Source organism: Sciurus carolinensis, chromosome 7 (assembly GCF_902686445.1).
Source record: "Sciurus carolinensis chromosome 7, mSciCar1.2, whole genome shotgun sequence".
Lineage (NCBI taxonomy): Eukaryota > Metazoa > Chordata > Mammalia > Rodentia > Sciuridae > Sciurus > Sciurus carolinensis.
The window spans coordinates 143,169,434-143,185,347 of NC_062219.1; the positions used below are offsets into that span (position 1 = coordinate 143,169,434).

General features: G+C 46.6%; 1 protein-coding gene across 4 annotated transcripts in view; it reads left to right on the forward strand.

Moving 5' to 3' along the window:
* Positions 1 to 15,680, forward strand: part of Hivep1 (HIVEP zinc finger 1) — a 127,826-nt gene extending 112,146 nt beyond the window's left edge. For all 4 annotated transcript variants that reach the window (XM_047557759.1, XM_047557757.1, XM_047557756.1 and 1 more), the window contains exons 8-9: positions 11,971 to 12,479; positions 13,989 to 15,680. In XM_047557759.1, coding sequence (XP_047413715.1) covers positions 11,971 to 12,479; positions 13,989 to 15,146 — 1,667 coding nt within the window. In that variant the 3' untranslated portion in view covers positions 15,147 to 15,680. The remainder of the gene's footprint in view (positions 1 to 11,970; positions 12,480 to 13,988) is intronic.
* The last annotated feature ends 234 nt before the right edge of the window (positions 15,681 to 15,914 follow it).

Below are 15,914 nucleotides of genomic sequence, written 5' to 3' on the forward strand. Positions count from 1 at the left end.
GCAAACAGTTTTGATTGAATGAATGAGGAGACAAAAATGTCACAGATCTTACAGGAACTAATTCAGAATTGTTATTTTCACAATTCAATACATTCTTTTTCCATTAAATTCCTTCTCTGGAAGTGAGTGGTTGCTGTGATGTGCTGTTGAATGCCCTTTTCCTATAAGCACTGATTCTGTGATGTGGCCAGGGTCCGTAGGCATTAGTGAGGGGAAGAGAGAATTCACTTCATTTGGTATTGGATGTTAGACTCTTGAAGTTTTCTCCATGTTCTATTTTCTCCTCGATCATAGTCTCCTAAAGGCCTGTTCTGTTTTTCAGGAACTTCAGAGAAGGAAAGTTTTACTCTCTGTTTGATTCACTTGCTTATTTCTTCACCACTTCAAGAAGTCTTCAGTGTGATGACCATCCTGCAGGAGCTCTCAGCCCTGTGTGATGTTGGGATGGACCAGACTTGGCAGGGAAGGGCCAGGGCTGGCCAGGTTGTTGCGGAAGGGTACTGAAGGGGTCGCAGAAGAGGGAAGGGGTTTATTTGTCTTGGTGTTGCTTCACTGGGAGCAGTGTGGGTGAAGGGGTGGGCAAGGAGAGCTCGCTTCTAGACACTGGTTTGTGTGGGCAGCGGCACACAGATTGGAGAGAGGAATGGGGCTTGAGTGTGACAGGGGGTGAGGATCGGGCAGGGCCCCAACCTGGAACCTGGAAGGGCTGGCAGACAGGTGTGCTGCACAAGAGTTCAGAGGGGAGGCAGTCTTCCTAGGTGTGAATTTCACTACTCACCGATCCTCAGTTACAATCAGAGCTTTTCCCATGGCAGTTTATAGTAATTTCTTTATGTTTTCACACTTGGGAACCATTACTTCTTAGATGCAACTTTTTAGTATTTTTATTCTAAATAGTCAGCAATATGTATAGTGTTTCTTTGATGAAAACCATCCAATTTTTGCAGGAAGGTATCAACTAAAGCCATTTAAAGTCACTGTCTCTTTAGGACCATGTGTATCTGACTTTTATCTCAGATTATTTTATTTTCAAATGTTCTGGAAAAGTGGAGACAAAAGATAATGGGGCTTTTAATCTGTGCCCCTGGAATTTCCTTATTGAGGTGTGAGGCTTTTTAATTTGTTTTTGGTTTGTTGCTATTGCAAATGAGAACTTGGACAATAATTACTTCAAGAAGCTTGGGTTCACTAAGTGGGTAGTCCTCTTGAGTAACAGTAACCTCCAGCAGCGCCGCGGAGGAGCCTGGTTGGAGAGCGGTGTTTCTCTAAGGATGCCAGTGGGCTTCCGCATCCCTCCTTCTCCACCAGATGGAGCCTGGCAGTTTGGGTGGGAAGTCTGATGTGATTTTTGCCTTCTGACATCCAGTTTTGAACGTGTATGTGTCGATGTAAAGATTGACTTGGGACCTTGATTTTGCTTATTAAATTAGGGAGTGGTGTTTCTCTTGGAGCCTGTTTCTGCCCTGGCCAGCATTTCGCAGGTGCCACTGTGGGAGAAAGCGCAAAGACCAGGCCTTGCTTGCTTTGACCGCTGCATTTGTCTTCAAAGCTCCTGCTTATCAACCCCTTGGGGTGTTGTGAGGGTGAAAGTATATGCTGTAAAGTGTTTCCTTTTTCTATCAATTTCATGTCCTGAGGATAAATGCAAATTGTTAGACATATGAGGAACAGAGGAAGTGGCTGAATTAAAAAATTAGAATAAATATTTTCAGGTCCTGCACTTTTCAAATTTTGAAGTGGAGTCTGCTGGTGGCTAACACTCAGGCCCAGGTCTGCTCGGCTTCCAGTGACCTTGACTGCTGGGCTAGCCTCTGATGCTGGAGTTTCCACCTCCTGATCACACAGGGCAACCTCCCCTCTTAGAGATGGGGCTCGTGGCCACAGCTTCAAGGTGTAGCTACCACACAGGATCCTTGTATCGCTCTTCAGAGTGCCGCTGGACAGTGTGCTCTCCATTTTATGGATCTGTTGAAGGCAAACAATGAGGGATGACATGCTGTTCAGTGTAAGCTCACATAACATCTCACTGGCTGGCATTTCCCTTGGATGTGAACAGCCTCATCACATGCTTCCATGGTACCACAAAGTCTTGGTACCATTTTTCGGATTCTTCATCTGACAGAAATCTAATTCTCAGCCCGCCGCTCTGGAATGCTGCCGGAAACCTCAGAGATTCCACGTGCTGCGTCTGCATTGCTGCCTGCAGCCCCTGCCAGCAGTGGTCAAGGTGGCTCCTCGGAGCCTGTGTTGTGCCCTCACACCTGCTGTTACTAAGGGACATCGGGACGAGCTCTGTGGCTGGAAACTGAGATGACCCAGCAAGTGCCTTCATCCCCTAGGTTTTTCTGAATTCAGAGGAAATTTGTCATTGAATCATGGTAACAGATTACAGATGCCTACTGTATAATACCATGATTAAAGAAAAACAGGTGACCCAATTCAGAAGCCACCTGTCTTTTTGGGAACCAGTACTGTGAAACATCAAGTCTTCAGCAATATGAAAATTTGTGACATTATCTTCCTAGGCTAGCTAGGTAGTGTGACACCTGCCTGTAGTCCCAGCTGCTCAGGAGGCCCAGGAGTTTGAGGCCAGTCTGGACAATATAGTAAGACCCCATCTAAAAAAAGAAAAAAGTCCTCTAGTTTTGATAGCCACACTTCAGGTTTCATACCAACAGACAGTTGTGTGTCAGGAGTAGAGCCCCACAGTTCTTTAAGAAGGACTATTAGATTGGGCACAGTTCCTAAACAGCTGATGCTAGTAGGATATGCAAGAACTTCCCACTTATTTAAGTCTTGCTCACCTCAGATGTGTGTGAAATGGGCTAAGTTTTTTTTTTTTTTTTTTTTTTTTTTTTTAAACAAAAGGGCACAATTTAGGAGATTTGATTCTAAATGGAAATGGCACAGAACTTTTCCAGACTCTGCAAATCAGCATTCAGGATCCTAAGGATGGTGTTTTTAGGTTGATAGGACTCATTTGGGTTCTTGATCTTTGCTGTAGAATAATTACAGTCATCACCAAGAAAGGTCTCTGAGCTTTCACTTATGAAACAGAAGGTGTCCAACACTCAGGACACCAGGCTGTTTGTGCAAAGCACACTAACGCACTGTTCAGTGTTCAGACATCTCCGCCACTTGGTAACAGCCCGATCAACTCATGACTTTCTGGGAAGTGCAGGTCACTTTAGGAATGTTGTACTTAGTCTCCTCCTCACCTGCCCCATCTTGTTTTTCACTGAAGGCTTTCCCCACATTTACTTCTTCCTCACCTCAGTGTCTCCTCCTGGCATTATCTTCAGTCTTGTCTTTTTCTAAGGATCCTGACTGTCCTCCTCCATTGCCAGACTCACTGAGCCCACTGTCAGTCACCAGCTAATGTGCATGTGCCCGATGCTTAAAGGTCAGCGTGGGACCGGTGTGGAGGCAGGCCATAGACCTTACCGCCCTCCACAAAAGTGGGTTGTGTGGCTGCCCATCCCACCCTTTAGCAGAGGAATTCTCGTTCCAGTTCTCAACAGAGTAAACTCAGGGATCTGGGAGACATCTATTTTGAACCAAGCAGAGGGAATCAGGAATTTTTGTAAGCCAGCCTTTAAAATTTGGAATCTGGAATTTGAAAGAAGTTTCCACTTAGTTTAAAATTAGCAGCTCAAGCTATAATTATAGTATATGCTCATGAAAAGTCTAATCCTTCCAACCCCACTGACATTCTCTTGTATTCTTGCCATACAAAACCATATAGCCTTAGGGATTTTTGTCCTTGGCGCTTGGGTATTAGGGGATACATTTTAGTTTCCACCTTTTGTGTCAAAAAAAAATCATGCCCTCGGCTCTTTGCTTTCATCCTTTGATCCAAAGAATGTTTTCCTCCACAGGATGCTGGACCTCAGTGCAAGGAATGTTAAGTGTGGCCTCAGCTGCCAAAAGGGGCCCGGTACTGCTGTGTAGGGCGAGGAGGAACGCCGCTCCTGTTGAAGTTTAGGTTCTGAGCAATGCTGTGCATGCGAAGGCCGTGTGCATCCCAGGTTTTAAAATCACGTTCACCCTTAAAAGTGATTTAATTATAAAATACCAGCAAAAGTCCTCTTTCTAAATGAAACATGTAGTTACCACTGGGCTTCTTAGAGAAAATATTTATTTCTCCTTTTAAGAAAAATTTCTCTGTACAGTATGAAACCATAATAGGCTATCAGGTTTACACTTGAAATAAAGCAGTATTAACATCATCTATGGGCAACACAGATCTGACAGTCTTTGGATTTGCTTCCTAAAGTTAACAGACATTAGGTTCTGGCCTACCATGTGCTTACCAGGGTATTTCCATCCTATAAACAAAACTTGTTATTTGCATGCTTTAAGAAAGGTAACCCAGGTTGCTGCTGTTATTTATAAAGTTACATTTCTAAACATGAGAAAAGCAAAAACAGCCCCACTCTACCAGTAGAGTGTGGAAAGCCCAGCGGAGCCCCACTTTCCCGGGGCCCTGGAGCTCTGGCTGTGGTCTGGCTTCTCCAGCAGGGGTCACTGTCCGGCAGTGAAGGCAGGGCAGCCCCTGCAGGGAGTCCTCGGAGGTGGCTCTGAAGTGCATCCTCTGGAAGTTGCTTGATGTAAATATTTGAAAACATTTACTTGTGAAAAAAAAAAAAGTCGCTGCATTACATGCCTGTTCTTCCTCAGAAAACGAAGGAATTATTTTTGTGTTGACATGAAATTTTATTGAGTTTCAGAAGCATTTGTTTATTATGAGTGGGCAGTGTGCCTAGGAGGGCATAAGTTGAATGGGACTTTAAAGGGCCATTCATTTCCCAATTTGTCCAGCAGATCTGGACTTCTTACGTCTCTTCTAGAGTTTCTGATGTCTGCAGAGGAATAAACCGCGACATTTGGGGTTAACCTCTAATCATCCACACCAAAAAAGGAACAGTTGCAAAATACTAGGGAAAAGGCAGTGTATCTTATTGGACTAATGATAGGACTTGTAAGTACATAAAAATCTTGGTTCAGGTCCTGGCTTCGATGCTTTCTGAATGTGTGGGTTTCTTAATTTCCTTGTGTGCAATGGAGTTCACAGGGTGATGTTAGGTTCAAACATGGTAATGTGGTACGGACATCTTTTCTGTAGAGAGCCACACAGTGAACATTTCAGGCATGGCAGGCTATGCATTCTCTGTCATAGCCCCTAAACAATGTGATTGTAGTGCAGTAGTAAAGGAGCCATGGTAACATATCAACAAGTGAGCCTGGCCATGTTCTGGTGAAACTGTCATGACAAGAACAGTGAGCCTGTGACCAGTAGCCAGTGACCACAGCTTGCCAATCCCTACCAGAACAGATACTCAGGACAGCATCATAGCTGTGATTAAACAGATGAAAATGGAGCCACATAGTTTTATACTCTCCCCTTTAAAAATATACTGTTCTTTTAAAATTTTTTATGTAAATATATACTGTAAAATGTCAGGATGCTTCTAACTATTTGTATATATATATTTTTTAAATATCTTTTTATTTTATTTTATTTTATTCTATTCTACTCTATTCTATTTAGAGGCAGGGTCTCACTGAGTTGCTTAACACTTCTCTTTTGCTGAGGCTGGCTTTGAATTTGAGATCCTCCTGTCTCAGCCTCCTGAGCCACTGGGATTATAGGCATGTGCTGCTGTGCCAAGCTATAACTTAACTGTATATTTGTATTTGTGCACTTACGTGGACATGCATTTTAAAATGCTTATAACTAATTCCTAAACTTCCATGGTGGTTATGGAGCACAGCCTATTTGTGAAATTAAATTGAGTTTATATTCTCCTTGGGTCTGCATTGTTTATGTTCTACTCTTGGTAATCAGTTATACAAAGCTTTTAGTGTCTGTACCTATAAACAAGAAACCTCATGCATATTCATAATAAACTAGTTTATTGACCATAATTAATTGTTCACCTTCTTTTAGATTGTCCTGTAGGAAGATTTTTTAAGTATGACCGAAATTTTATAAAATGTTCAGTGAGACAGACATGGGCTTCCATCTTTTTTGACACTTGTAAGCTGTGGACTCAACGCTTAAAAATAATTAACTATTTTTAATTTTTTAAAATCATTCTCTGAGAAAAAGTCAAACTCTTAGACTGCAGTTGTGATGAGATGGTATTAGCTTGCTGCAGTGCTAAGCTGGCTTCTCCTATGGTGTAGATGACTGGAACCAAAGAGGAGCTGTTCTGTTGTCATAAGTACAACTGAGTAAGAAATGCAAAAAAGCAGATACAAGAGAAGAGCACTTGTGGCTAGGAAAAATTTAAAACATGTATCTAGGTTAAGGTAGATTTAGGAAAATTTCCTGTGCTTCTGAATTAACAAACAAGTGGTTGAAATTAGAATTGATTTCACGAATTTAAAGTTTCCTTATTAAACCACAGGCAAGAAGGAAATGCTTAGCAGAAGCTGGTGAAGGCAGTGGGGAGGTGCTGCTGGGCTGGATTCTCTGAGAGACAGAATATTGGTCTGAGCACAGGAGAATCGAGCTGCGGGCGCACTGGAGATGGTTTTCTGTTGTTTAACTTTTTTAAAAGGTCATTTTCATTCAATTGAAAAGTTACAAACCTCATCCTGTGCACTCCACCCAGCCTCCCCTCCCGTGAGCCTCTTGCACGACTGTGGGGCACAGGGCCACACTACAAAGTTCACCTGGGCACATTGGGACTGGTGGAGGGAGCACAGACCTTCACATGTCACCAGTTTTCCCACCATGTCCCTCGTCGGTCCAGGACCCCTCGCTGTGTTGGGTATCTCTGCCCTGGCTCCTGTGATGTGTTCCCCAGCCATTGTCTGTCATGACCTTGACAGAGTGTTGGTTATTTTGAAGAGTGTTTTTCATTTTGGGCTTTTCTGATGTTTTATGATTAGACTGAGGTGCATTATTGGGGTACAATCCACAGGGCGGTGTACATGATGTCGGTGTGTCATCAGCCACCTTGACATTTGTCACATGACTGACATCGTGTCTGCCAGGGCCCCATACTGTGACCTAAATAGGTTTCCCTTTGTAAATATTAAATATTTGTGGAGAAATACTGAGATCTTGCAAATACCCTGTTTATTCATTGATGGGTCTTGTTTGTGGCGTTATTACTATGATGTTCTAATTTTTAACTGAAATTTTTCTGTAAGGAAAAGTTAGCCTTCATTCATTTTTATCAGTATGGACTTAAGGATACATATTTTATTTGTAGGGTTATAAATCAGTATTACTGTTATTTATTGCCTAGCTCAGCTTCCACATTGGTCTTGGCCACAGAGAGTGCTTTGAAATCTGTTGCTGTTTCCTTTTGCTGTATCTTTTTTTGCTTAAGAAGTCCCTTACTTTCTGACACCCTGAGATGTTCTAGCCCTGTGCTCAGCCAACTCTCTAAGGACTGCTGGCTCCTTTTTCTGGAGAGTGGTGTTTAGAAAGCAAAATCTAGGCCCTCGCGCGCTCATGCTGCTGACATGTACCTGCTTCTAGCCCCATGCATTGAGTAGAGCTGGGAAATACGTGTGTACATACCAGCATTCACCTGTACGTATGTGCATATATGTACACACATGTGTAATTGAGGCATGAATCCATACCAGTTCTTACGGTTCTGGTCCAGCACCACAAAGTTTATTACAGCCTTCTCCATTTCCTTCTTTTTAACTTCTTTTACCCAAAATGGGAAACCTGCTTCTTCTCCATAATTGACTGCAAATGGCCCAGTTTTAGGAACCCTGAACGATACCCCTATGAGAGCAGGTCTGCAGAGCTGTGTGTGCAGTTCTGTTTGTTCTTGACCTTCCTAGTGTATAGCCAACCTTATTTGCTTAGGCCACAGAGATCAGGAACTTCCTTCCCACCCCCTTCAGGGTGTTCATGGAATTATTCTGTGCTGGTTAGAGTCATCTGTCTCTAGAGTTCGATATCTGGAATCTTTGGGTTATATAGTGGTATATGTTTTTGCCTTGGGAAGAAACTGTCACACGTTTCCAAAGTTGCAGTACTAGCATTTATATTTCCACCAGCACTAGGAAGAATTCTGTATTTCTCTTTTGTTTTCATTGTTGTTTTTATTAGTTATACATGACAGTAAAATGTATTTTGACATGTTCTATATGCATGGAGTATGACTTCCCATTCTTCTGGTTGTACGTGATATAGAATTACATTGGTCATGTATTCATATGCACACATAGGAAAGTAATGACCCATTCGTTCTACTGTCTTCCATTCCCATTCTCTTTGTCTAATCCAGTGAACTTCTGTTCTTCCCTTACCCACTCCTCCCATTGTGAGTTAGCATCCACATATCAGAGAGAATACCCAGCCTTTGGATTTGGGGATTGGCTTATTTCACTTAGCATGATAGTCTGCAGTACCATCCATTTACCAGCAAATGCCATAATTTAATTTCTCTTTACAGTTGAATAGTAAAACTTATTTTTAGAGGGCATAGAATCCCTAGTTAGACAGTATCCTTATTGTTTCATTACTGTGTTTTTCATTTGGAGCATTGTTTTTCATTCTTCTTCTTAGTCTCCATCTCTCCACTGAAATTCCCCTCTGATCTTGCCTGTCGTCCACCTTTCCCATGAGCGCCTTGGACGTACTAATCATTAATAATTGCTTTAGATTCCCTGTCATTCTGACATGTTTCGTATGACTCCAGTTCTGATGATTGCGTTGCCTCTTGGTGTAATTTTTCTCACCCTTTTGGACATCTTGCGTACGAAGGTGGAGAGCCTTGTGAATGTTTTTTCTGCTTGGCCTGGGCCAGCCTTTCCTGCCAGGCCTTTGGTGTGGAGGCAGGAGTTGGACTGAGTCTGAGGGACATGTTGCTCTGCTATCCTCACTGCACCGAGGCCGAGGCTCCTGTGGAGGCCCCTTGTGTTTTGGGTGGGTTGGTTTACAAGAGCGACACCTGCGGTTTTCTGGTTTCAGGTCTTGGTTTTGCACTGTGTCTTGGTGTCGAGGCAGCCTCTCTGCACCCTCTTGCTCTTTGCCTGTCCTTCTCCCTAGCTGTCTGTTCCTCAGAGCCCCTCAGCTTGGCACCTGGGGAGGGAAGTTCAGAGGGAAGGCAGCGTGCCATCTCTTCTGCCTGAGCCTCTGTCTTACATGTACACCACATTCTTGTGTTTCTGGGCCACGGCCTTCCCAGGTGTGCCTCTCTCTGGGAGCTGAATCGAGTCTTCTGCTCCCTGTCCCATATCCTGAGGACCTCAGTGCCTGGTACCCTTGCCCTCGCCAGTGAGGCTCCTGTTTTGTAGTGAAGAGGGTGAAGTTCTTGGCCCCTCCTGTAAGGCTACTGTTCTTCTCCTCCAGACCTGGACCTTAGTGGATAGATGCTGCCTAGCACCTTCTGCTATGAGGGGCTGAATGGGGTTATGACGTAGTGCCTGCAAGGGCCCCTCGGCCCTCCAGTCCAGCTGTTAGTTCTGTTGACTGTGCTAACTCTTCGGCCAATGTCCTGTTGCATGAACCCCAGGTGACAATCTTGTATCTTTACCTGCTGACACTCTCCTTTCAGCTCATTGTCTAGGACTTCAGCTTTTCTGTGGATTTGGGAAAAGTCATAAATCTAAAGTGAGCCTACTCTTGTGTTTCTGAAGCAGTATTTTTTAAGGGAAACAAGACCTGTTCTGGTAGGACTTTGTGGCAAGGCTGGCCTCTGATGAAGCCAGCCTTCCTCCCCAGTGACCATCTTCCAGTCATCCAGTTCCCCTGCTCTTTTCTGCTTTCCCACTTTAACAGAAAATGCATCTCGAAAATAGTATTTCATCTGCACCGACATGGCAAAGCTGAGTCAAATTGAGAATGACGTGCCAATTTTAGGATTCGAAATATCAGACAAGACGCCAGAGAAGCATCTGAGGTACTGGGAGTCCATGCAGCACCCAGAAATCACTGGTGGCATCTCCAGCACAATCCCTAGTGAGATTCAATACACTGGTGTTATTTTGCAGATTTATTGATTTAATAACATGATAGGAAAGGCCCAAAAGCAAAAGGCTTATGAAGTCTCATATTAAGGGAACTTAAAATGCTAAAAAATGATAAAAATGATAGAACTTAAATGTTTTATCTTTGAATACTTTAATTAGAAACTAACACATATCCATGGTAAATAACATGAAAATTTTAGAAGTAATGATCTTCAAATGTTTTGATCTAGAGATCCTTTGAGACTTTTCTCTAAGAATGTATCTTTGCTGTGTATAAAGGATACTAAAATTAGTATTTGGGAAAGCCAGGAAAAATACCTATTGTTTATTTCTCTCTTAATATATATATATATTTTTTAAAAGGCAGTAGTTAGTTAGCCAAGTGTGGTGATGCATACTTAAAATCCCAGAGACTCAGGAGTTTGAGGCAGGAGGATTGCGAGTTCAAAGCCAGCCTTGGCAACTTAGCAAGGCCCTAAGCAACTCAGTGAGACCCTGTCCCTAAATAAAATACAAAATAGAGCTGTAGATGTGGCTCAGTGGTCGATGTCCCTGAGTTCAATCCCAGTACCCCCCCCAAAAAAACTGTTTTTAAAAAGGCAGTAGTTCCCCTCTCATCTGCAGGGGAGACTTTGCCAAGACTCCCAGTGGGTCGGCGCAGCCTTGGATGTCCTGGAAGCACCGTGTCCTGGGGTTGTCCCTCTGCGTGCACACCTGTGGTGAAGTTTAAGTTAGATTCGCACAGGAGCCAGTCAGCGCAGCTCTGGAGAGTAGAGTCACATGGGCAGCTCCCGTGGAAGCTCTGAGATGCTGGTGCCTCACTCTCCCTTCCCGGGCTGCGAGGTGACAGGTGGCCTGTGAAGTCGTGGGCCAGGCGGGTGGCCGGGCCTGGAGCCGCAGGCTGGAGCACTGCTGACCTTCCTGCTGGAGACAGCACTGCGGCGCCAGGACCTCGAGCTGAACCATGCGCAGGGCAGGAACACGCCCGGTACAGGCAGCTGAGCAGAGGGACTGTGCGGGTCCCCAGCAGGAAGAGCGGATGAGTGTCAGTCACACTGTTGAGGGCGGTGCACGATGCAGAACCGTATTTACTGCTGGGTTTTTAATATTTTCGGACTGTGGTTGGCGGAACCCACAGAGGTGATGCCGCAGATGCGCCTGGTTCCGAGGGTAGGTGAGAATGTGGTGCCGACGCGGTGTCCCCGCCTGGCCTGGCCTTGCTCGGGGCAGAGAAGTGGGCAGGTCCTGTTCCTCCCGCCCCGGACTCTTCATGTGAGTCTCTAAGGGAGCCTCGGACTGAGGAGGTGCGGTTTTTAACCAAGCCCCACGTGACCGTGCGGGGACTCAGCCCTCCCAGACCTCGGTGGACGTTCTTGTGGCTCTCGCTCCTCTGACGCTGTGGGTCCATGTTGGATCTGAGAGACCGGCCCCTCTTGTGAGACGGGTTGATCGCATCAGAGGAGGAAGTGACAGGAAATGACCACTTCTCTTGGAATTTTCTAAAAATTAAGAGAAGGCAGCTTAATTATCTGAAGAATGTTTCTACTCAGAGTAGTGGAAACGTGTCCACAGTCCTGCTCAAGGATGAAAGGATCTGGCTCAGAAATCAGATGCCATCAATTTTTTGGGTTTTTAATTTGTTCAGTAAAAGGGAGGTACAAGGAAGCAGGTAGAGGAGCAGCGCTCAGTGGACGAGCCATGGTGGGCTCCGTCGGGTTCCTGCGGGTGCCATCCTCTAGAGAGTTTTAGGTGTGGCATGTGGGGCTTCCTTTCCTGCTCTCTCTGACCCCACCTGGCAGATTCCTCTCCCGAGGCTCCTGCCTCTTCTTCCTTAATGGGCGCCCTGGCCTTGCCTCCCCTCAGCCTCCCTCCCTGGATTCCTGTTGTGCCCCCTGCTTCTCCCAGTCCCCCTTGCCTGGGGCGTGGGCACATGGGCAGTCCAGGGTGCCGCCCACCTGGGCACGTCAGATGGCCCCGTGCCTGCAGAGCACTCTGACGCGCTCTTGGTTGTCTTACTAGATGAGAAGCAAAGATTCAGCTACGAGAGGTCTGGATGTGACCTTGAGGACTCCGACGGCCCCGAGGAAGATGACAATGAAAACGAGGACGACGACGAGGACAGCCAGGCCGAGTCTGGCCTGTCCGCCGCTCCCTCCGTCACCGCCAGCCCGCAGCATCTTCCCGCTAGAAGTGGCCCGCAGGACTCCACAAGTGCCGACGAGGACGCCAGGACGCCCGACTGCTTCTCGGGGGCGCACGCAGACCCAATGGACGTGCTGCCCAGAGTGCTGCTCACCAAGATGACCGTGCTGAGCACCGTGCAGTCCGACCATGGCCAGAGGACACACTCGCCAGCCAAGGCCACGCAGCAGGCTGCCAGCCACGAGGGCCAGACGGGCCCTCCCGTCGAGCCTTCCAGGGTGGCCGAGGCTGCAGCCAGGTCCCTATGCCATCAGATGTCTGTGGACTACCCTGAATCAGAAGCCCTGCAGGACTCTCTGGCAGGAAGGGCTGTCACCGTGACACAGGTACATGATCAGTGGTGTCCTTCTCTTTCTTTACCCATTACACACCAGGAGCCTAATGGCTTCACAAATAACACACCTGAGTTACTTATGGCCAAACCAGCTTACTTTTCTGTTATATTTAATGGCAGAAGTCACTCATGTCCTTTGGAGTCATTAAGGGCTGAAGTCAGCATTCACATACTGTGTTATAAATCTGTGGAAGAGCCAAATGGTTCTTAAAAAATGTATCCATTTATTTGAAATAAACTATGCATGGGCCAACTGAGAGCAGAACCCTGGGACTTACTTATCCCAGGTTTCCTTGAAATCGTCTTTCTACCAGATTAATGTCATAGATTTGGACCATGTTATCCAAATGCTGTGTACTTTGTGCTCCATTGGCAAAACAGCCACCAGTTTTCATGACAAAGTTAAAGTGACTGAACATCTGTTAGGAAGTTCATTTTGCTTGAATGACAAAACCATGTGGCAGGTTGGGAGAGTTGCTTCCAGGAGCAGCTCCAGGCCAGCCACAGGTCTGCAGAGGACTGGGGACCATGCAACCTGTGCTCCTGCCTGACTGGGTCTGTCCGGCCAGTGGTGAGCTCTGGGAAGTGCACATTTGTGTCACAGTTGTTGTTCTCTTGCTGCTGCTGAGTATCAGATGTTGCAACAGGATTCATTTCTAAATGAGATGGATTGCAGTTTGGTAGGATGATACTGGAGAAAAAGAAAAGGACTGTAAAAGCTTGGATTTCTACAGACTAGGCCTAAATTAACAGATTGTATTAGTGTTTAAATTAAATTACATTAATGTAGAAGCTAATACATAAATTAATATACCTGCATAATATAGGTAATATCAAGAAAAGGCTAATATTTAGATGAAAGTCTTGGGCAGAAGGGGGCGGGCAAGGTCAGTCCCTCCCCATGAACATTTCTTTACTGAAGTGTTGATCACCCCTGCTCTGAGCTCCTGTCCCAGAGCCCCTCACACACCTTAAGGCCTGGACATCAGTGTCAGCACACATTTCCTAAACTTAGGAATGAGGAGGAAACAGTGAGCAGCAGCCTTTCTCCAATGACAGCTTTTTCATCACAAAGGATGTTGGGTTAATTTTTCCCAGGTGAGTTGGTGCTCACGAGCACAAATCTCCCAGTCAGCGAAGGTTCCTCATCTCAAGTGGAGCTGCTGGTGCTGGGAATGACAGCGCCAGCATGGGAATAAAACTCTGGTCACCTGTCTGGCATTCACAGAAGAATCTGTGATGAGATAAAGGAAATTGGTTTGAAAAATACAAAGTAGTATACAAAATGCTCGTGTTATTTATACTAGGAAACAAAGATGCAGATTTTGTAGGTGGACTTTTATTTCTAAAACTCAAAATGTAATTTTGGGCAAGCTTATTATTATAAAATGCAAATGGGCACATTTTAACTCGTAGAGAAGAACAGGCGGAGCCACTACCGTGTCAGCTCCATGGCGGAGAAAGCTCTGCCATCAAAGGATCATTCTCTCTTGTCTTTCAGGACACGTCATCTGCCAGACTTCCTTCCGCCCAGCCAGCAGCAGGGGCTCCTCCCGTGGCCTCCGCCCCTCCCGCCGCCCCCGAGCACACGCAGCAGGGCGCCCTCCCCGCGCCCGCAGGCCTGCCTTCCCCGCACACCCACCTGTTCAGCCACCTCCCGCTGCACTCCCAGCAGCCCGCCCGGACGCCCTGCAACGTGGTTCCCGTGGGCGGCATCCACGTGGTGCCCGCAGGCCTCGCCTACTCCACGTTTGTGCCCATTCAGGCTGGGCCAGTGCAGCTCACGATTCCTGCTGTCAGTGTCATTCACAGAACCGTGGGCGCCCCTGGGGACACTGCCACCGAGACCGTCAGCCCCGCAAATCCCTCCGGGGTGGCGGAGTTGAGCAGCGTGGTGCCGTGCATTCCCATTGGTCAGATCCGGGTGCCGGGCCTCCAGAACCTGAGCACGCCGGGCTTGCAGTCGCTGACGTCGCTGAGCATGGAAACCGTCAACATCGTGGGCCTGGCCAACACGAACATCGCGCCCCAGGCCCACCCGCCAGGCCTGGCGCTCAACGCGGTGGGACTGCAGGTCTTGACGGGGAACGCCCCCGCGCAGAGCAGCGCGGCCCCGCAGCACATCCCGGGTCTCCAGATCCTGAACATCGCCCTGCCCACGCTGATTCCCTCGGTCGGCCAGGTAGCCGTGGAAGCGCAGGGAGCGCCCGAAGTCCCCGCCTGCCAGGGCAAAGCGTGCGAGACGCCACCCAAGCAGACTTCCGTAGCCAGCACACACCAGGTCAGCAGGACCGAGTCTCCTCAGGGGTCACCGCAAGTCCAGCCGGAAAGTGCAAAAAACGTCCCGGGTCCACCTGCCCATGCAGGCGACCACGCAAGGCTTGATGGCTCAAGTGCAGCGGACACGGAGAAGGCTGCCCCAGCAAACCACGTGAAACTCAGGCCTGAGGCGGGCCGCGGGCAGGGCCAGCCGGCGTGCCCGGCAGAGCCTCTGCGGAGGGCCCGGGCCGAAGTCTTTGCAAAGCCGTCAGGCCTGCAGACGCCCTCTCCGGACAGACAGGTGCCCAGGTCCGCAGCTGCGCCCCAAAGGCAGCCCCCGGTGCCTTTCAGTGATGGGAGCAGCGACGAGGATGAGGACAGGCTTGTGATAGCAACCTAGTGGTTTCTTTTTTATTGTTTTTTTTAATAACACTTAAAGGTTTCTTTGAAAACCCTCCTTTCCTTAAAGCACATTTTTCTGACATAAACTCATGACTAATATTTGTGCAATCATGAACTTTTGACCAATAATAATTGTTTTGTGTCAGCTCCAGCCATTTTTGTACATGTTGTATAGACAATTGTGCCTTTTAGAAGTCTTATGTTTAGAAACTGTACAGATTGTTGAATATCTATATACATGAAAATATGTTATATATGTATATGAAAACCAGGTAGTTATTTGTGTTTAGTAAGAAGAACCCATCAAATAAATCAAATGATTAAATTATATGTTTGCACTGTTGAATATAAATTTTTATGGCCGTGGGGCAGTTTCCGTGTATAAATTAGTATGTAAACTCCATATTTATTGTATTCATATTAGTCTTTGAAATGGATCTGTCCTTCTTCTTGTGTAAGACAGTAACTTTACACTTCAGACAGATTTTCTGTGTTATGAAATGTTTCAGTAAAATATTGTTTACTGACTTTACCCTGACTTGAGTTGTGCCTTCTTTGCAGCAGCCAGGGATCGGTGACCTGTGTTGCTTCTACCCTAGGTTCCCTTCTTCCCACATCCCCTGACCTTGGCTTGAGAAGCAGGGGCCCTAGTGACCCCTCCACCAAGTGAAACTAACAGCAGCCCTACAGCCGAGAGACCCAGGCTGCTTGTTTACGTTTGCAGTAAGTTTGCGGTTACTTACTCCTGAGAAGATGAGGCGGGTAA